The following is a 22,733-nucleotide window of genomic DNA, read 5'->3' as shown; positions in this document are numbered from 1 at the left end:
TCAAAACCCCAAGCATGATAGGTATTAGAACCTATAGTAGTTAGCACTGTGCATGGGTTGAAGGTCAAGAAGATACTTGTTGACATTAGGATACATTAGGTTGAAATTAGGACTGGGATGGGGTACACTTAAACAGGAAGGTGCAAGAATATTTACTCTGCTATCGAGGCAGTGTTAGGTGGATTAGAAAACTGCTGGATTGGGGGATTAACAGACTAATAGATCAACAGTAGCCACAGGCAGAAGTGATTACTGCTTCTATTGGATTGAGCAGCAGCCTGGAAAGTGAGGTGCTGGGGATTTCAAGGATTGCTAGGAGTCATCAAGGAACAAGTAAATACATGGGTCGTGTTAAGGTAACTAGAAGTAAGAACAGGTGCATGTACACCAATGCTAGGAGTATAGTAAATAAATCTGATGAATTCGAGGTGCTGGTGAAGACATCAAATGCAGATATTTTCTTGGGATATCAGAGACATGGTGTCACAAAAAGATAAGGAATACCGAACTGGAATTTGGTGATAGACAGGACAGAAAGGGAGGAGGAGGAGGGAGGGTTATGCTGTTAGTTAAGAAACACATAAAATATAAGAAAGTGCATCCAGTAGACATGGGTGGACAGTGCAGTGATGAGTCAGTTTGGTGTGACATAAGCACTGGGAAAGCAAAGTTAAGAGTATGTTATAGGCCTAATGACTGTGATGAGTATGACAAACAGATGTACAGAGAAACACAGTGGATCAGTAAATCACAGTGGATCAGTAAATCACATTGTCTCATAATAGGGGATTTTAACTTCCCAGATATAGATTGACACTTGTGGGTTGTTCACTCACACACTAGCAAGACTTTTGTGGATTTATTGGATGATTATTTTCTACAGCAGCATGTTCGCAAGACAACCACAGGGAGTAATACTCTTGAACTGATTATCAGCAGTGATTATTCATGTATTAAGAATCTGCAGATAAAGGAACCACTAGGTGGCAGTGATCACATACTAATGAGTTTTACCCATAGATGTAACTACCATCAGGGGTAAAGGGAAGGGCTTTTGCTTTCGTAAAGGTAACTATAGTGGTCTCGGACAGTTTTTAAATTCTATACAGTGGGATCAACTGATGACATTACCAACAGCAAATTCTAAATGGGAAGCATTCAAGGAATTAATCGTGGAAGTTACTAGGCTTTTCATACCAACTAAGAAATACTGTTCAAGGTTTAGACCTTAATGGATGTCAGATGAACTAATGAGACTCATGGCAGAGAAGAAAAACACACGGGATACATATAAATTATCAGCAGACACAGATGCCTGTGGTAGATATAAGATAGTCTGTAATCAAGTCACAAAGGCACCTTAGGTGGATGGGATCTATCCAGTTATATTAAAGGAGGCAGCAAAGGAAGTAAGAAAACCCTTAGCCATAATTATGAGAGCATCCTTGGACTCAGGGGAAGTCCCCAACGGACTGGAGATGTGCGAATGTATCCCAAATTCACAAAGGGTGACATGAGTATTGCCAACCTGTTAATTTAACTTCTGTTCCAAGGAAAATAATGGGGTCACTGGTTAAAGAAGCATTAAAGGTCATCTAGACAAGACTGCAGTAAGAATTCAAACACAGCATGGGTTTGTTAAGAGGCAGTCTTCTCTTCTCTGACCAATTTGATTGGATACTATGTGGTCACAAAGGAACTGGATGCAAAAAATAATTTTGATATAATATACTTGGATTGAAGGAAAGCTTTTGATACTGTTGCACATGGAAGACTACTGTACAAATTGGAGCAGTATGGCATTAAGGGCAAATTGCTACAATAAATAAAATGGTGGAGTAGAAGAAGACAGAGTGGTAATCAATAGACACTGCTCTTTGTGGACCAATATTATTATTGGAGCTCTTCAGGGTTTTGGCATTTGGCCCATTGCTGTTTTGTATATTTGTCAATGATATTGATGAAGATATATCAGACTTAATGTCGAAGTTTGCATATGACACAAAGGTTAATATGGTTGTTAATGACAGTAATAACAGTATGCTACTGCAACAGGATCTAGAAAAGTTGGGCAGATGGGCTGAGAAGTGGAAACTTAAGATGAACATTGACAAATGCAAAGTACTGCATATGCGTAGCAGTAATCCTAGAGAAATGTACCATCTGTGTATTACTACACTCAGGGTAGTGGAGAATGAAAAAGACCCAGAGTAACTGTGCTGTCAGATATGAAGTTTTCTGAGAAGTGCAGACAAGCTGCCAAAGCAGGTCATGGGGTCTTTTCAATAATATACATGAATTTTGGTAGCAGGGATAAAGAGGTGATTATCCCTTTAACCAGGCAATGGTCAGGCCATGCCTTGAGTATTGCTGGAGGTCTCGTTTTAGGAAGGATGTAAAGTTGCTAGAAGGAGTACAGTGAGCGGCAACAAGATTGGTAAGGGAACAAAGGTACTGTTACCAAGAAAAGCTTAAGTTCTGCAAAATGACCCTAGGTGTGCCAAGCCTATACTCACCAGATGTGAGCCCCTGGGGTTAATTCTTCATCTTGGTCAAATTATGAACCTGAAAGGGCACAAACTCAAATTGAGGAAAGACAGTTGTAGAATAGATGTGCCGAAATTTGGCTTTAGACAGTGGGTAGTTGACTACTGAAACGAAGTTCTATATTCTTGCTGTTGTGGAAATTGATAGCTTAAATAAATTCAAGGAAGTGGACAAACTTTTGGGGCAAATGGATGGGTGAAATGGGAAGGGGATTTTTTTTTTTTTTTTTTTTGGCTGATGCTGTATAAGTGTGCTTTCTTGCATCATATGCCTGTACTAATGCTAACGTCTCTAACTTTGTGGAGTAAGATGATGCTAGAAAGTACTGTCATATCTTATCTAGATGTCAGTGATTTGGCCAGGATTTATTATAATGAGAATAAACTTTTATGGTGTCCACTCTATATTCTCGTATAAAATTCCTCTTGATATAGTGAATGGCAAACCGAACACCTTATTTAACCACCTAAATAACCAATATTCTATGCTATTCTTAATAATATTTTCACGTGTGTTTCCATAGAAATGAGAAAAATCACAGATGCGTACATGGTGACTGAAAAAAATACCTAGCAACATGTATGCCAGTAAATTCTTGTCTAGAATGCCAGATGGTGGCTAAAGTTTTCTTCTTAGTGGTGATTAAATGCTCTGTGGACAGCTTGTCATTCCAGACCTGGAACGACAAGCTGTGGTGTGTTTTTAGAGGGTTTAACCCAAGACCAATTGAATTAAGGAAGTTGGCGTGGTCAGTTATCTCTTATAGTAAGCACACTTCCATATTGAGGCGCTGTTTAAACCAATTTTCAATTGAATACTAAACAGGCAATGTGGAATGGCTCGGTTACATAATCTAATTACATAATCAGAGCATCCCCTGTATACATATAGCATCAATAACAGCGATGACACGTCGTCACCTACTGCAGATGACCTGATACTGACTGTTGCCGCAGACAACTGACTTCAATTGGAAACCCAGGCAAATCGAGCAATTCAAATTGTACAAGACTGGATGAAGGTCCATTTTCTTAAGATCTCACCGGGAAAAACCTACTCAATGCTACTTGAAAGGAACATTAAATCCCCATAGACCACCGCAAATTAAAGTAGAAAATACAACTATCAAACTACTCAGTGAGATGAAATATCTAGGAATCATACTGGACAGGAACCAATCTTTCAACCCACACTTGAAACATATCCGAGAGAAAATCAGGAGATATTCTGCTCTCGTCTCAAGAATAGCTAAAAGGGATTGGGGACTCAAGAGGCACACCTTGGGACTGTATTACATTTATACCAGCCATAACTTACACGTCACCCATCTGGTTCCAGAAAGCAACTACTGCAGTTAACAGATGGACACTGGATTCCATCCAGCAGACAATACTCCTCTCTATTTCATGGGCCTGCTGCACTGTGAGTACACATGCTCTGCAGGTTCTGGCGGGAGCACTCCCCCTTGACCTCGAGGTGGTGCGTTGTGCCATGGTGCAGCATCTCGCAAAAGGGCTTCCCTGCACCTTCCTGGGCCACTCCATTGACCCTACAGGAAACCTGAAAAGAGAGAAAACAAAACTCGCCACCCACCTGCAGCAGGCCTGGCAGGATAGGTGGTCAGAATCCACAAAAGGGAAAATAACGAGGAAATTTCTGGCTGATGTCGGAAGATTATACCCAAAAGCACCATCATGGTTTCACCCTGGACTGTACACTACGTATCTTTTAACAGGTCATGGGGCCCTGAACGCCAAACTAAACAGTTTTAAATTAGTAAACGATCCCTGCTGTGTCTGTGGGGAAGTGGAGACATGGTCTCACATAATGTACAACTGTGAAAACTATGAGGATCTCTGCTGCCTCCTGATGACAAAGCTGATTTACTTCCCTCACGATAGGGAATCAAACCTGTTGGACTCGCAAGAGGAGTATAAGGAGCTGACAAAATTCGTCCAGGGACTGTTCACCCGAAGAAGGACACTTATTGCTATCTACAGGGATCAAGAACAGGCACCACGACTAAACTAACCATCCTTGGAATCAACGAAACTGGCTCTCACCCAGATACAAGACCTTCCTTTGGGACTCTATAGAATTTTTTTTTTTTTTAAGCCACGCTCCCTTGCGTGGCCCTTTGCCTCCACTCCCTGGGCGGGAGGGGGAGGTGACTTCTGGGCTCCTCCCCTCGCTGCCCCTCTCTTCCCTCTGGTGGGGCATGGGCCTGCTCCACTGATTTGGGGGTCATCTTCTCTATGGACCCCTTATTTCTGTCTTTTCCCCCCAGCCTTCAGTCTCCCCACCCCTCTCTCTCTCTTTTAATTATAATTACTAGTGTCTGAACCATTGTTAAATTGCTTGAGCCCTACACCCAAAAACTTAACAACATTTATTTGCATAAATAGTACTTCTTTTTGGCTGACCCATAACTATAACGGTTTTTTTTTATTATTATTATTATTATTTTATTTTTTTTTTATTATTATTTTTTTTTTTTAAGGTCCTAGCCACTGAAATCTCAGGAAATTAGGTGGCAGGACCTGCCAGAGTAAATAACTATAATAGTGGTGTACCTGGTCTGCCTCCACAAGGCAGAGTGTGGACAACGTTGGGTCCCATTAGGGGCCCAGCGGCTAAATGACCAGAGGAACAACGGTACACGACACTACACATGTACAAAATCCATACACTTTTAAACCTCTGGCACTGACAGTGTTCTGTTTCACACCCACAATGTATAGCACGCGGAGATGGGGGAAACCCCTGGTGCCGTTTGACACTAAACACACTCTACACTCTACTGTAGGTTTTGGTTTCATGACCATCTACATAAGGGAGTGCTGAATACATTTGTTAGGTGTGCTGAATACATAAGGGAGTGCTGAATACATTTGTTACTTTCTTCACGTTTTATTGTACACTGTAATAAAATGCCACAATGTTAACTTTAAAAGCAATGCCTCTTAATGCAGGTGTTACACTATAATCACCATTATGGGAGATATAAAAGATGACTGGAACTGGGAATATGTGATTAAATCTCTTATTCTGTCGTCAAGATCTCTTGTCCACCTGAATAGTCCATGTCATTTTGAAACGGCAAACTTCGGAAATATAAGACAAAGTTCTGTGTATTTGTTCCGTACATGCCATTGTATGGAACAAATATTTGTTCAGTGTATTTGGCAATACATGCTTTCCAAATACACTGCCTCATCTACATCTTCCTTTTAAATTCGTTTAGTTGTCTTTGTTCTTCCCATTTTCTGTTCATAAATTATTATTCAATAAATAATTTGTTACTACTGGAAATCTGGCTTTGCTAACCCATACATAGTTATTGAAAGCAGTGCAGTGCATGTTCTTATGATAAAAGAAAAAAAATTTAAGTTCTGATACAACCACCACTCTTTTCTGAAAATTAAAACAAGCTTACCCAGCATGCTATCAAACCTTTTTTTAAAGCTTTTTGATGAAGTGCCACTATTACCCCTTTAAAATATTAAGTTCATCTGTAAAACATTAACATCATAATTTTTAATATTACTGTGCTGACCATCAAGTATCTTATCATAGATATACATGTATATGTGTTGTGGATCTCGTGGATAACAGATGCTTCCCCCACTGATCATGACTGCAGTTGGTTGGGGGACAACCATTTCGAAAGCCCCTCACTGCCTTTACTGATACTATGTTGACTTCACTTCTTGGGTGGCATGATGTGGGATGGTAACACTACTTCAGCTGGTCTGACCAGTGTGGGTATGTCAGATTCCTCTGACCCCAAGTTGCCAGATGGCAATCAAACGCCCACATAGAGTACTCTGGCCCTATAACTTTAATTCCTTCTTTTTTTTTTTTTCAATCCTAGAGCATTGCCCATCTCTCTCCCCACCTCCTTATCCAAACCTTCACCTGGGATTTAGGATGGTGGGCTCTACCATCCTAAATACTTTCTGCTGCAATTAACAATTCCTCCCCTGTGGAGGGTGGATTGCCTCTGCAGGGGTGCCCATATGTCCCCCATCCTTCAAATTCACGGTGGAAGGTTTTCCTATCTTCCACCCTCTTACTCTTCACCTATCCTCCAAACTTGAACTGTCACCCTCATGCTCCTTTCCAATAAAACTTCTCTCTCTCTCTCTCTCTCTTTTTATTTTTTTGCCCTCCCTTGTAAGCTCAGGTGACACCAGTGTTTGCCCTGCCAGAGCTCGAGTCCCTTCTTCCTGGCCCAGCTCCCTTCACCCAGGATGGAAACAAAGGATCACTGGTGTTCCATGAGCCCCTAAGCTAAGTGACCAGATGAACAACATAACCCAACACTACAAAAACCACACTCTCTCTCTCTCTCTCTGGCCTTTACAGAGTTTGTACTACCTCACAAAGTTATGATGCAGAGTTTGTGGAAAAATTCCGGCATTACATGACCAGAAGAATACATAATTTTAAATGAACTTATGTACTCACACACTTACAACAGAACAATCTTCACTGTCTGTGCCTCACTAATATTAATAAAAATAACAACATAAAATGCTTTTTTTTTTTTTTTCATTCTGCTATGTTCCTTTCTTCATTGATTATAGGATTAACGGAGATGGTTCCGCATCAAATAAATTAATCCATGAAGTTTCAATCTTCTCTTTCATTATTATACTGTTCCGTAACTAAGCTATAGTTATTACAAGTTTATGCAAACTAGATAAATCTACTTTTTTTCATTATTACTGTATTACACTCTAACAACTATTACATTTAAAATTTACTACTTAATTTTTTCCAAGGAAGGCATCTATCATTGTAACAAAGAAATGAATGGAAAATCACCATTTGCTTAATGACTTTCAGTTAATGATTCATTTTTGAGAGCTTTAACCCTGTTAAGTGGGGTATACCAGTTAAGAGAAACTAAAATATGCCAGAGTCTTCAGCTGAGTTGGATCAGGTATCCATGAGTTACCTGCAATGTGGGTTGGTTTTTAGCTAATTCTGAAGTTTGCAGGTCAGGTGTGGTTCCAGTTTTTAAATAATTAATTTTCATACAAAACCAACCAAAATTAAAAGGCTCAACATAAAGAAAAAGGTTGAATGAAGAATATTTATTTGATGTGAAAGATTCAAGCGATGAAAATGTTGAAAATCCACCTGACAAAATCACACCAAAATGAAATTTTCAATACCAATATCTGACAATGAAGAAGATTTTCAATTGTTGCAGTGGTAGAAGAAAAAAAGGATGCCAGTGCAGGTCTGGATGCAGCTCAAATACAATGGACCCAAGCAGAACTCTAAATGTGCCAAAACATTTACAATTTTGTATCCTTATGAGATGAGAAGATAATTATATTTATAATATACTAACCAGCTGCATAAAACAGGAGTTGCAGAGTTGATATAAACAGGGGGACTCTGAATGCATTTGACTTCTTAAGAAACAAGCAGTCACTGGATGTTAAGAAGAAGAAGAAGAAGAAGAAGAAAAAAAAAAAAAGCAGCAGCATTTGAATTCTGAAAAGATCAAGGGAAAAATGTCACTAACCTCAGCTAAGCGAGAAGAACAGAACAAAAACTCAGATGGTGCTGGAAGATCAATACAGTTACATGGTTGGTTTGGGGTAGCAATTCTAGCTCCTGTAAGAGAACTGCTTTTGAACATATGGACCAGCCATTGTCTATGGAGAGACCACTGGGCCATTCTGCACCATTGAATAAGGCCTGGATACAGAACAATTCTCAGAAGATTCTCCTAGTTTTATGTTTCTCTTTTACTAGAAACTGGGTATCCAGAAACTCCCTGAAGTTCTTTGCTTTCTGTGTATCTGTGTATGTGGCTGATGCTGCATAAGCTTGCTTTCTTGCATCAAATGCCTCTGCTAATGCTAATGTGTGGCAGTGTTTCTGACATGCTAACATCTAAAAATGTTGAAGGCTTTTCAATATCACTTCTTCTGACACCACATAATATGGTAGATACTGAATAATCAATACTACAATAACTGAAGACAATGCAATTTATATTGTGGATTGAATATTTTTGTACATTTATCATTCCTCACTACTGCCAGCAAGCTTAACCAATGGTTTGGCATTCCATAGCAGCAACTTGCCTTTAATGCCATAGTGCTTCAATTTGTACTGTAGTCTTTTATGTGCAACAGTATCAAAAGCTTTTCTGAAATCCAAGTATATATGATATCAAAATTATTTTTTGCATCCACTTCCTTTGTGACCACATCATAGTATCCAGTCAACTTGGTCAGGCAAGAAAACTTAAAAGACAATTAAAAAAAAAAGCTTAAAGACTTAATATAGATATAAAAAGAACCAACAGATTAGTTCAGTGGAAAATTATATAACTTCTTTTTTCATTTTATATTATCATATCAATTATAATAATCTTATAATCATAAAAAATCATAACTATGAAAAATCGTAATTATCTTAATATTATCACCTTAATATTCTAATGCCTCATTCATAATGCAAAATCCTGTACAGATTCCTGTATGGGTACAGGAATTTTTACTGGTAGCATGCACACATTTTCTGAAACTCCACAGAAAATATTTCAACATCCTTTCCACCCCTAAAAGAACTACTGACGTAAAATTAGCATACTTAAAGTATATATGATTATAATAATAATAAAGTAGTAAATTAATATCATCAAAAGTTTAATTGATAATATTAGAGAATATTATTACATTACAGCAGTGACTTTAAAAATTGGGTTCTATTTCACTTGTTTCAGTTGTTTGGGTCCTTGTGCTCCTTGGTCCCAGTAGTATTTATAGTTGTATGCCCCTTAATATACATTGTATAATTCTTTCATAAGTCAGAAGCAGTTACCTCAAAAATTTTTCCTCCTACTTAAGGAGTAATACCATTTCACAAATCATCGGTGTTCTATCAAAACCTCGTATGTTGAAAATGACTACTTTTCAGGAGAAGTATAACATACGAGGTTTTGATGGTCACAATATGCAGCCAATGACATGCGAGGTTTCTGCATTGTCTTCAAACACTTGTTTTGCAGGGAAATGTGGGACCAAAAATGAAACTCATTACAAAATCAATTTTTTTACGAATTCAACATACAAGGTTTTGATTGAACGCCAACGAAAAATTTCTGTTTTCAAAGGTGGGACATAATTTTGCTTTGAATTGAAATACATATGTAACACATTACAATATTTTCTATGCAATATGATTAAAAAATAAATAGTAGGATGGTAGCTAAGCCTCACAAAATGTTTCCCATAGCAAAAAGAAAGGTTTATTTTATGAAGTAGGTAAAAAGTAGTTATAACCTATAGTACTTGATACTGTGCATGGGTTGAAGGCTAAGAAGACAAATGATACTTGTTGGCATTAGACTTGAATTTCTGTAGACTGAAATTTTCAGGAAACACGTGAAGGAAAGTTATTCCAGAAAACAGAAACAGAAGCGATAAATGAGGAAGAAAAAAAGTTGACTATATCAGTTTAAAGCTGGACAGAGAATGAATACTGAATGCTTGTGGAATGTTTTTGGACTGGTTTGGAAATAAATCGGTCAACTACTGAGTGCCGGGCACTCGGGATGAAGGGTCCATAGTCACGAATGGTCGTTAGTGTAGTATCTCAAATAGAGAGCTTTATGGAAACTGAAAAAAGTTTCTAGTACCCTGGTTTGGCCTAAACCTGAGGAACTAACGAAAACGTTGTCTATTTGAGTGTTTCCAGTTGTTGTGAATGACAAGGGTGGGAGAAGCGACTCCGACTTCTTCCTGGAGAAGCGATTAAAGTCTTGGGGGGAGAAGGACTGGCAGATGAGGGCCGTGCAAGACTCTGCGCAGGCACCTCCCCACTGGCTCTCTGAGTACCTCCTTGCCGGGACAACTCCAGCTTTGAAAATTGTTAAAAAATACTTCTTGTTGCAAAATTTATAAATGACCTTTATAGAATTATTAAAACTATTTAGCAACCTTTTTGTCACCAAAAGGAGAGTTACTTAGTACAAAGAAGCATACTATTGAAGTGCAATAAAAAATCGTTTTTTTTTAATTTTAACACAAAAAGTAAATGACAGATTTCAATCAGGATAGTTTTCCCTTGATAAGTATCGAATAACGCATAGCTAATGTGATTTTAAAATTTTTAGCTCCATTAGTGACAGAAATAGAGGGGGGGGAGGACATGAAAATTACTCACATTTTCCTATCTGGCACCGCCATTTTTAATTTAAAAAATATTTTAAACCTACTCAGTGACCTCTTTCCAACGGTGAATAATAAGCTATAGGTTGTCAACAACAATCAGTATGGTGTTATGTTGGCTCACACAATGTACAAACCCATGAAAAATTAAGTCAATTGGTTGAGTGGTTCCAGAGATACAAAGCTGTGACAGACAGATGGACAGACAGACATTCAAGTGACATTATAAGGGTCTTTTGTTAGACTACAGACCCTAAAAATGGGGGGGGGGGAATGGTTAACCAAACTTTTGGATTAAATTTCTAAATTAGGAAGTCCCCATTTAACAATTGAATGCCCCTAGTCATAACAAACAAGCAAGGGCTCAAAATTAAAACAATTTGCAACACTGACCTAAGAAAGAGAATTAATCTATATTTTCCTAGTTTTAAAACAAGGACAGATCATTAATTATTACCTCTCCTTTTATCTGATATTTTTTTCTAGCTAATGTAGATTGTTCTTCCAAAACAATCCAATCTTATTTTTTATAATAAAGCCTCTCCAGGAATAATAGATGATTCATCACTGTTTGTTTGTTATTTGGTTTTTAGGAGTTAGAAACTAAGGACATATTGCTCCAGGGATATGCGGTGGTCATTCCCTGACCTTTCTGCATCCTCCGTATTTGGTGGTGACTGGCTCGAACCCCAGTCTAGATTCATCACTAACACAATTTCTGCCATTTTCTCAGAAAATCCACAGCTGCCTTTCATCAGCACAAATAGCTTGACCTAGCACTTTAATGTTATGCTAGGCATAACAGTAAATGTTATGCTGGCTCTGAAATGCAATAACCAACCCATACTTTCATTCAAATTTCAAAAAAAAAAAAAAAAAGTATACCGAAAGTCTTAAATTTGAATAAAAAATCAAGTCTTTTAATTTCAGCAATAAGTTTTTCCATGTTGCCTTATAATCACTGATTGGAATGGCACTGCACTTTTAACTTTTGAACTAATTCCAGCTTTTCTTTGTATGCGCAGTTGTACAAGTAAGATTTCCTTCCTTTCTGGTTCCAGACTTTGATAATGCACTCCCACCTAAATGTTATCAATTTCATCTTCACTTCTAATGTTATGGCTTTTCTGCCTTTCTTTTACACTATCATCAATACTTGATGATGGTGTAAAAAAAAAATGGCAGAAAAGCCATAACAGAAGAACACTGACCTTCCTTTCTTTTTTTTTTTTTTTTTTATCAGACATTAACGATGAATAAATCTAATATTAAAAATAAGCCCTTGCTATTTTTAATATTAAATTCACTAGTGATCCACCAGTGTTATTAATGTTATTATTAATTAAAGTGCAGATTAATACAAATCAAACAAGTCAAAAACTACTTGTGTGCATATCCATTAGAGTTCCTGAAATTAATACTAATTAAACTAAATGAAATAATTTTCTCTTAGCTTATTCAATTCATGAGTGAGATATTTTTATACTTACTCCCTGTACCGTTCATCTGAACCTTTTTCTAAGAGAGGAATTCCACTCAAAAACAAAATAATTGCTGTTGTAAATAGAGGACTCAGAATTGCAATCCACTCTGGTCCCCTCAATATAGCTATCGAAATTATAAATATTCCCCACCACAACAGAATTTCTCCAAAATAATTCGGATGCCGAGAATATTGCCATAAACCTAGAAAATAAAATAAAACACTGAATACATCCATATCAAAATGAAAAGTTATGAAACTGAAGAAAAAACATTTCATAAGTCTTATTTTATTTGAACTGTCATTTTAAATATTTTAAAACAACAATAAATATATTAATAACAACAACCTTGGTTTATAAAATAGTGTTTAAATATAAAAAAGTTGAATTAGAAAATCCATACTGGAACCAGTCCTTAACCCATATTGTGAAATATTTGAAAAAACTTTACTCTTTGTGGACTATTGTTGGGTGTGGTCTTTCAGGGCTCAGTGTTAGGCTCGCACCATTTCTAGGCATAAAGTACCTATTGCCTTTACCATGTCCATCTGACTCTCTGGATCTAACGGCTTGACTCCTGCTGGATAAGATTTTCATAAAATTTTATATTTAGCTCATTTTATAGATTCGTCTATCCCTCCCAGAATATCATTAAAATCGGACAAATAAAATCGAGTAATTATTATTATTTTTTTAATACATATCACAGACTATCCATACACTGTATGTTGTAGCCAAAAAAAACTTTATATTATAATGAAATGCTGCTGATTGGTAGAATGAATAGGTAATGTGGTTGATGTACAGAAATTTTCCAGATTCATACATGTGAAAGTCATCACTTTTGAGGAGCTTATTTTCTTGTTATCAGTTTACTAAATATATAAATCATGAGTTATTACTATTTCCTTACATTTGTCACTGGAGAAATGCAAATTATATGTTATATTTCAACTGTTATTGAAAACCTGTAGGGAAACAAAATACATTCAAAAATATTGACTGCATTATGATCTGAGGTACATATTACACTAGCCAACAAAAAATATTTTTTGTCATACTTCTGCAATTAAAAAATGTGATTCTGGAGGAAATAAATGCACTGATTCCAAAAATTACAATAAAAAGTCTAACACATCTACATCAAAAGATGTACCAACGTTTAATATTAAAATAAAGGGATATATACATATAATTCAAGTTTGTAATACAAGTGTAAAAAAAATTATACGTTCTCTATAACTTATTTAACTTCGGAAAAATTATCGCAAATCATTGCGAAACAGTTATATTTCAATAATATATAATCAGCATACCTGTAATTGTCCTTAAAAATATTTGATACTAAGGGATTTTCTCTTGTATTCCTGTTTACTCTATCTCACAAGGAACCAGCAGTAATCCCCCATCATCTTGAGTGGTTTCATCAAGATATTTCCACGATGCTTTTCCATCGTGGAAATATCTTGATGAAACCACTCCCCTTGTTCATCACTCACATCACCCAGATTTTCAGGAGAAAATTCGAGATGGGAAGGAAGAAAATGAATTTTCCATGACATTCGACAGCCAGTGTCTTTGCAGCACTCAAGTAAACACAGGGGCTCACAGCTGGTGAGTATGGGCTAGGCACACCCAGGGTCCTGAGCTGGATATCATCATGCTTCTCTTTCTTGGCGATTCCCTTCTCTCTCTCTCTCTCTCTCTCTCTCTCTCTCTCTCTCTCTCTCTCTCTCTCTCTCTCTCTCTCTCTCTCTCTCAGGAGTAACTCAGAAATATTTTTTTGGCTAGTGCAGCAAAAGCCTCAGGCTTCTTGCACCATATGGCTAATTATAATAAATATAAAATTAGACACCAACATTTCATAGTTTTTTTTCTTTCCTATTACCCATATACTGCCACCTTAAATGATCGCCAAAGATGGTTCTTGCCAAACTATAGGGACTGCAAAAGGTAACGCTTTGAATTTGCCATGTAACCACTCCTAAAGGTTGTTGTACAGGTAATACAACACTCGTGAGGTGCCCAAGGTTTGCCTTGATCATCAATTTTATATCCATAATAAAAAGAATATGAAAGTTTCGTAATGTCATAGCTATTTTTCCTTCAAGTCTTTGGAGTAAACCATCACAAACGTAACAAAAGTTGTCTGGATTACTGATACACTTCTTATGTGTCTACTTATTCATCGTAGCACTAAATGAATTTCTGCATAAATTCAGTTTCGAACACTACAATATAAAAACAACACAAATTTAATTTTTATCATTACACAGTAGTTGTTGTTATATGGTTTTTAGGAACATTAGCAACTAAGGCCATACTGCTCCGGGGATATGCGGTGGTCATTCTCTGACCTTTCCACATCCTCCATATTTGGTGGTCACGGGCTCGAACCCCAGTCTAATCAAGAAGCGTGTACTATGCACTGCTGCTCCTGCCCACCTGGCTACGGAGGCGCCACAGTACACAGATGTGGCAAATTACTAGTTCTACTCATGTGAAAACACTGAAAGTAAAAATATTTGCAAATCGGCAGGTAGAGCTGGAAATTACTTTACTGCTATTGAAAGGGTTGCAGGACACACCCTCCTATCCTCGAGGTGCTGTTTATGTTCGGAGGATAGATTTACAACCCTGAGATGTCATGATCAGTTAATACTTGGAAGAACTTGGCACAGCCTACAAAAATCCTCACCAAAAACGCTGTGTGCTCTCTTCAAATTGTAAATTGTTGCATCAGAATTTAAACCTAAGAACCAAACTATAGGTAGAAATTTGATTATGTTTATCACAAGAAAACCCAAGGCCAGAATCAACTGCTAACATTAAGATAATTATCTTATATCTCTTAAAATAAAACAGTATGTCATACATTACTGGCTAGATTATGCAAAATTGACATTTTGGTAAAACGTAACTCCCTCTATATTTAATGACTGTAACACGTTGTGAAACTATCAGGGTCATTTTTCAAATATATACATAAAAATTGGTTAAAAAACAGCATTTAAGTTCTTGGAGGTAAAAATTGTGCTGGCTAGTGTTATTATTTGTTTATTTATTAAATTACAAACATCTGTGAAATACGTGTACATTTCAATTTTTATGAAAAATCCACAGGGAAATGATTAAAGCATTACAAAGCACTAAGTGAATATTATATTATTATTAGCCATATAGTGCAAGGAAGCCTGAGACTTATGCTGCACAGGCCAAAAAAAATTTCCAAGTTACTGTGTGTGTGTGTGTGAGAGAGAGAGAGAGAGAGAGAGAGAGAGAGAGAGAGAGAGAAGTAGAAAGGAATCACCAAGAAAGAGAAGAATGATGATATCCAGCTCAGGACCCTGGGTGTGCCAAGCCCATACTCACCAGATGTGAGCTGTGCAGCTTTAAAGCATTCAGTAAACTAAATGCTAATGGCATCTTCACCCTTTCTAGGACAATACACACACACAAGGGGATATAAATTTAAACAGAAAAAAGACAGGTGCAGAATATAAAAAATTTGCCTTTTCCAGTATTTATTGACGAAATAAATGTCTACTTATTGTTGTGGAAGTTGGTACTTTGGATAAATTTAAAGGACAGGACATTTCATTAGGAGGGATGGGCAAATGAAGTGAGACACTGCTTTTTTTTTTTTAGCGTGATACCATATAAACCTGCTTCCTTGTGTCATTTTGCTAATCTTCTTCCAATCACGTAACTCCCTGAGGGGCTGTTGTGGCTACCAACAATTTCCTCCAACTGCACCAATCTCATGCACTACAAGCAGTATCGCAAACTGTCACGCCCAGAAGGTCATTGATCACACCCTTCCACCTAGTTTCAGATCTTCCCCTGCTCCTCTTCCCCTTGATTTTTCCTTCCATTATATTCTTCAACAGAAAGTTATCCCTCCCTGCTATGTGTCCAAAAATTAGAGATTCCATTTTTCACATCCATATGTGGAAACTGGAAAAATTATCGAATCAGTGATTCTCAGTTTCATCTTTAAGGGCAGACCTTGATCTCTCCATAATTTCGTCAGATCAGTGATTAATGTTTTAGCAATTGTCTGTCTTCTCTTTACATCATTTAAGCAGTCACCATTTCTATTCATTCTTGATCCTAAGTAATCAAATTCATCAACTTCTTTGATATCTTACCCATTAACCTTCACTTTGCTGGAATCGTGATTATCACCAATCACCATTATTTTAGTTTTATTCACATTCAGCAACAGTCCTTTTTTCTTACTTGCTTCACATACTCTCCTCAGAGTTTCTTTCAGATGATCCTTGCAATTGCAAATTGGCATAGTATCATCTGCATAATGAGGTTGTTCATCTTCAGCCCTCCAATTTTGATGTCAGTGTCTAAACCTTACAAAGCTTCACACATCATATCTTTGGCATAAAGATTAAAACAGTGAGGTAACAAAATGCAGCCCTGCCTGACACCTTTACCAATTTTGAAAAAGTCAGTGTTTCCCATGTTGGTTCTTACAGTTCCTTCCTGTTCCTGGTAGAGTAGCTTAATCGGCCGAATTATGTGGATTGGGAATCCCATATTACTCATTGTTTCCCCATAGTTTCTATGTTGAATGCAATCAAATGCTTTTGAATAATCTATAAAACACAAAATGGCTGGAACTTTGAATTCTTTGCATTTTTCAACAATCAGATGTAGACTTAAGATCTGATCTCTGGTTCCTCTGCCCTTTCTGAAACCTGCTTGCTCTTCTGGCATTTCTTCAAGTTTTCTTGAAATTCTGGTTAGTATGATTTTAAGAAAAATTTTGCTAGCATGAGAAATAGTAAAATCTCGTTAATACAAACTTGGTTTATACAAATTACTCATTTATATTAAGTACATACCATTCCCCTGCAAAAGGATAGGCTTTTCTATGTAAATATATTCGTTTATTACAAAATTTGGTTAATATGTATTACAAAGTTCTTTTTCACCCTGTGAGAAATAAATATTGTTATTTTGTACTTTTAATACAAATCTTAGCACAGCTGTCTGATTATTGCACCTACAACATAGGTGCATTCTGAAAACATCATGTTAAATTAACAAAAGAATAAAAACATTTTTTCTAATAAGTTGTTTACATACACTCCCTTGCTCTCCATAGGATTAAGGACAATTGCAATTGTTACACCAGTTCAAAGAATGTTTTTCTACAGTATACAGTAATCTATTTTTTTTTGCCATTTTATCTGAGCTGATGTCTTTTTCGGAACTTGTGTCTTTAAATTAATTTAAAGTTTGTTTATATTAAATATCATCTAGTAGTGTTATGGTTACAAAACAAACTGACGGAATTGAGCCTGGAAATTAAACTGAAAATTATACAAGAGGCTGATAGGATTGAACTTAGCAAAACGGACATTGCAAAGGAATACAACATCCCTTTACCTTCTTCATGTACAATACTGAAAACTGAAAAAAAATTGAACTGTGTGACACTGGAGCAGCGATAAAAAAAAAAAACAAAAAAAAACAGGAAATGAATTCCTGGTTAAAATGACAAGGAGCTTGAAACAAAACGTTTTGAGTGGTACCAACAAATGTGTGTATCTAATTTTTCAATATCAGATCTGATTTTGCAAGAAAAGGCAAATTATCTGGCTCAGCAACATGGAATTGGCAACTTCGAATGCAGCAGTGGCTGGCTCCAAAGGTTTAATGATAGGCATAATTTGGTTTCGCGAAATGTTTGTGGTGACTCTGGATCAGTCGACAAGGAAAAGGCTACAGACTGGTTTGTGTTCTGTACGGTCCATTCTTGAAAAATATGAGGCAAAGGATATTTTTAATCTTGATGAGACAGGTGTATTTTATAATTTGCTGCCAAACAAAACATTTGCTGTTCAAGGAGAGTCTTGTTATGGTGAAAAATTAAGTAAACAAAGACTCACTATTCTGTTATGCTGCAGTTCAAATGGCAATACAAAACTATGCCCACTTGTGATTGGTAAGTTTTCCAAGCCAAGATGTTTTAAAGAAGTTAACCAACTTCCCAGTGATTGTGGCCAATAGAAGTACTTGGCTTATGATCAAAATTTTTCAGTCTTGGTTCTCAAAAGTAGACAGAAGAATGGCTTTAGAAGAAAGGGAACATTTTGATGATTATAGATCACTGTACAGCACAATCTGCCGAGACACTTAAGTTGAAAAATATACAGCTGCTGTTTTTAACTCCCATTACAATTCATAGCCAAGTGGTCAGGAGCAGGAGTATAGTAGTACACGCTCTTTGAGCAGACTGGCGATCAAGCTCCTGATTGCTAAATACAGTCGATCTGCCAACCCGCACTGGACCAGTGTGGAAGATTATGGTCCATTTCCCTCAACATGAATTGCTGAGGAGGCTTCCATCCTGCAGTTGGTGATAATAGCTGCAGTTTACTTTTTTTCTTTTTTTTTTTTTTACCATCAGTTTTATGCAGCCATTGAATCGAGGCATTATTTATAACCAACAAAGAGCATGTAGGTACTTGATACTTGGTACTTGATCCTCAACATGGGAGGGAGGGAGGGAGGGAGGGAGGGAGGGAGGGAGGGAGGGAACAATTTGCAGCTAAATTGGCATGTCTTGGATGCTATTCATAATCTTGTTATTGCTTGGGACAGTATTGCATCAAGTAAAGTATAATAAACAACTGCTTCAGAAAGAGTGGCTTTGGAGGGAATATCATTGAAAAACATGGTCCAGCAGACTAATGTGTTAGCAACATTGGGGAATGGGGGAGGAATTTGAAGGAGCTATGGATTTTGTTGGCAAATTTAAATAGTTTGAGAAGGTGCAACACCAGAAGAGCTGCTAAGCACCAAGCATGTTTTTGTTTTTGTTTTTGCATGATGATGTTTTTGTTACCAGTGACAGCGAAGGTGAAGAAGCACACACACTACCATCTAAAAAAGATGCCAAAAATGCATTGAGCATAATAGAGAAATGTGTTGGCCTGCAGTAACATTGATAAAGAAACAACTATTGCATTTTATAATGTCTGTGCTGTAGTTAAAATTGCATGTAGGACAAAAACTGTGCAAACAACATTGGATTCTTTCTTTAAATTAGGTTACTTTATCAAAAGGTTGGATTGTATATCTCCTTTTATATTAACATTAATTCTTTTATTCTGATACTAAAATATTGTATATATATATATATATTGTACAATATTTTCATTTCTGTTAATTGCTTTTCTCAGTTTATCTTACAAATAAAATAAAATCTTTAAAAAGTGTGTTAATCCTTTAAATAGTTTGTGAAGGTACATGTAGTTTCTACCACAGCAATGCAACACCAGAAGAGCTGCTAAGCACCAAGCAAAACGATGATGTTTTTGTTACCAGCGACAGCGAAAGCGAAAGTGAAGTAGCGCACACACACACTACCATCTCAAAAAGATGTACTGTATTGTTAGACAAGGAGTTTGTTTTTATTAATTTTTATTTTAATTATTTTATTTTATTAATTTAAATTTATTTTTTATTTATTTTTGATATTATTATTTATTATTATTCTTAGATATATAGTATGTGCCAAAAAAAAAAATTAAATATTAAAAAAGGTAAAATTTTGACACTTTTCGGGGAACTCATTACTACAAAGCTCATTATTACAAAACTTAAAAATTTAGGTCCCTTGAACTTTGTATTAACAAGATTCCACTGTAGTAGTAGTAATGGAGGCATGTGATGCAAGAAAACAAGTGTATGAGTTTATGTGGCATCAGCCAAAAAAAAAAAAAAAAAAAAATCCAATTTCACACATCCATTCCCTCTAAAAGTTTGCCCAGTTCCTCATTGAATTTATTTAAGCTATCAACTTCCACAATGACAGATGGAAGTTTGTTCCAGCAATTAACTACCCATAATGATTGTTCAATTAAGGCAATGATTGTTCGTAAAGGCAAATTTCCGCACATCTATTCTACAACTGTCTTTCCTCAATTTGAATTTATGCCCCCTCAGGTTTGTAATCTGAACAAGCAGAATCTCATCAGAATTCAGCACGCTCAACCCATTCAAGGCCTTATACACCTCAATCAGATCACCTTGCAGGTGCCTAGTCTTCAGCTGCTGCAATTTGCAGAACTTAAGCCTTTCTTGGTAAGAGGACCCCACTCCTCCCCAAGCTTGTTGCCCTTCTCTGTACATGCTCAAGCAACTCTACATCTTTCCTAAAATGAGGCCTCCAGACCTGTACACAGCACTCAAGGCATGGCCTGACCATTGTCTTATACAAAGGGATAATCACCTCCTTTTCCCTACTAGCAAAATTCCTGTATATCATTGACAATACCCCATGACCTGCAGTGGCAGCCTGTCTGCATTGTTCAGAAAACTTCATATATCTGACTGCACAATTACTCCCAGGTTTTTTCATTTTCTACCACCCTAAGTATAGTACCACACAGTTGGTACAGTTCTCTGGGGTTACTTCTACTCATATACAGTACTTTGCATATGTCAATGTTAAACTTCAGTTGCCACTTCTCAGCGCTTCTGCCCAAATTTTCTAGATCCTGTTGCAGTAGCACACTGCCATTACTGTCATTAACAACACTGCCAACCTTTGTATCATCTGCAAAGTTCAACATTAAGCACTTCATCAATATCATTGATAAATATACAAAACAACAGTGGGCCCAAAACTGAACCCTGGGGGATTCCACTAGGCTAATGGTCCTATAATTTGAACAAACTTTCAGATCTCCTTTTTTTTTGGCAAGGGAATGAAAACTGATTCGTTCCAATCTGATGGCCGCTGTCTCATTTCCCAAATCTTTAAAATCATTTTATGAAAAAAACTCAGCACCCTTTATACCTGCAGCTTTAATCAATTCTGCTGGATTTCATCAATTTCAGGTGACTTGCCACATATCAGTTCTTTGATGGCTTTTTCAACTTCTTTCTTCAGTGGAACTGGTTCGTAATCACACTCTTGAAAAATGGGCAGTAGATTATTAGTGTCAGTAGGTGCTATAAAGAGCTGCTCACAGTATTCTTTCCACCTTCCTTTAATTGTGTTCTCCTCTGTTAAAATATCAGTTTAGTCTGGTCAAAACTTAATTACATTAAGTTTTGATCAGACTAAACCAAGACTGAGACTTTGCATTGAAATCACCATTGATAATAAAATTTAAATAAATTAAAGCATGATCCAGTGGTTAATACGGAACACAATAACTGGAAAAAATATATGTAAAGCCAAAAGTGCCAGCAATATAAATACAGATTATAAATTGAGGGCATAAACTAGAAATTACAGTTACATCTAATAATTAAAAATAATAATGGCTGATCTTGGATAATCATGATTGGCCTGTATAACTCTGTTTAAAGAGGAAAAGCCAATAACTTTTCCTTAAACATATGGTTCTTGAATGAGTACAACATCAATTGACTGTTCAAAAGCAGTATGTTTAATTTCATCACTGACAGGTCTGGATTTATGAGCATTTATCTGTAATATTTTGAGAGTAGATTGAGAGCTACTTTGAGAGTAGATTGAGAACTTAACTATGAAGCAGGAGATAGTGAAGAAGAGGATAAATTGAAATTATTCATTACTGACGAATGATGAAAGTCATTTCTTGGACCTTTACAGTTAATATAACATGGGGTTCAGTTTCATTTGGGGAGTCTGCAAACATGTGGCCACTTTGGGAACAGTGGCCACAAGACAGACAACTGTGTGTACAGAACTGCATAGTATAACCATAACCCCAAGCACTGAAAGAACCTTGTTACAATGGTAAAGGCCAGCATAAGAAAATTTTGCTGTGTGAAGCAATGGATTTATAAATGAGTGGAGAAACACTTATTACCCAATGCACTGTTTGAGTAGATTTAAAATCAAATCTAAAGGAAATTTCTTGTTTAACTTCTTCTAATGTGAATCCAAAGTCTAGTAAATTTTTATTAAATAAATCCTCTGTAAGTTCTTTTGAAAACACTGAGAATGTCATATTAGGATTGATGGATTGGGTCTTTTGGGAACTTCACAGGAAATAGCAGCAGAGGAGATGGCATTGGAGTTAGCTATATTTACCAAATCAGAATTATTTACAGTCTCAAGCACAATTCCTTTGTTATTCACGAGTCACAGCAACTTAATTTTCACATTCCTAAATCCAGTTTTTGTGATCAAATTCTTAACGTCATCACTGGTTTTCAGTTCACTGTCTTTTTTAGCACAAAGTATTAATACATTTTGTTGTGTTTTGTTATCTGTATGGGGTTTCTCAGGAAAGGAAGATCCAACATCTTGAATTGTTTGTTGAGTAGGAGCAGATGGAACTGAGCTTCCACAGACTGCTTCAGCAAAAGAGGGAACAGTGCTAGGGCTTTTAACTGTTTTTTCAATAGGCAATTTGTGAGCGTTAGAAGTTATTGTGGAGAGAGTATCCACAACTTTGTCTAATAGCTCTAGTTTTAACTAGTTCTAGTTTTCTAATAGCTGTAGCTCTAGTTTTAACTTCATCAAGAGCAGCCC

General features: G+C 36.6%; 1 protein-coding gene across 1 annotated transcript in view; it reads right to left on the bottom strand.

The window, feature by feature from the left end:
- Nucleotides 1-22,733, bottom strand: part of LOC150079097 (uncharacterized) — a 114,924-nt gene that overhangs the window by 5,084 nt on the left and 87,107 nt on the right. The window contains exon 4 of the mRNA XM_090382950.1: nt 12,239-12,434. Coding sequence (XP_090239076.1) covers nt 12,239-12,434 — 196 coding nt within the window. The remainder of the gene's footprint in view (nt 1-12,238; nt 12,435-22,733) is intronic.

Source organism: Mastigoproctus giganteus, chromosome 10, assembly GCF_048544385.1.
Source record: "Mastigoproctus giganteus isolate SK-2022 chromosome 10, ASM4854438v1, whole genome shotgun sequence".
Classification (NCBI taxonomy): domain Eukaryota; kingdom Metazoa; phylum Arthropoda; class Arachnida; order Uropygi; family Thelyphonidae; genus Mastigoproctus; species Mastigoproctus giganteus.
The sequence above is the reverse complement of the archived record's forward strand: the minus strand, read 5'-3'. Positions and strand labels throughout refer to the sequence as shown.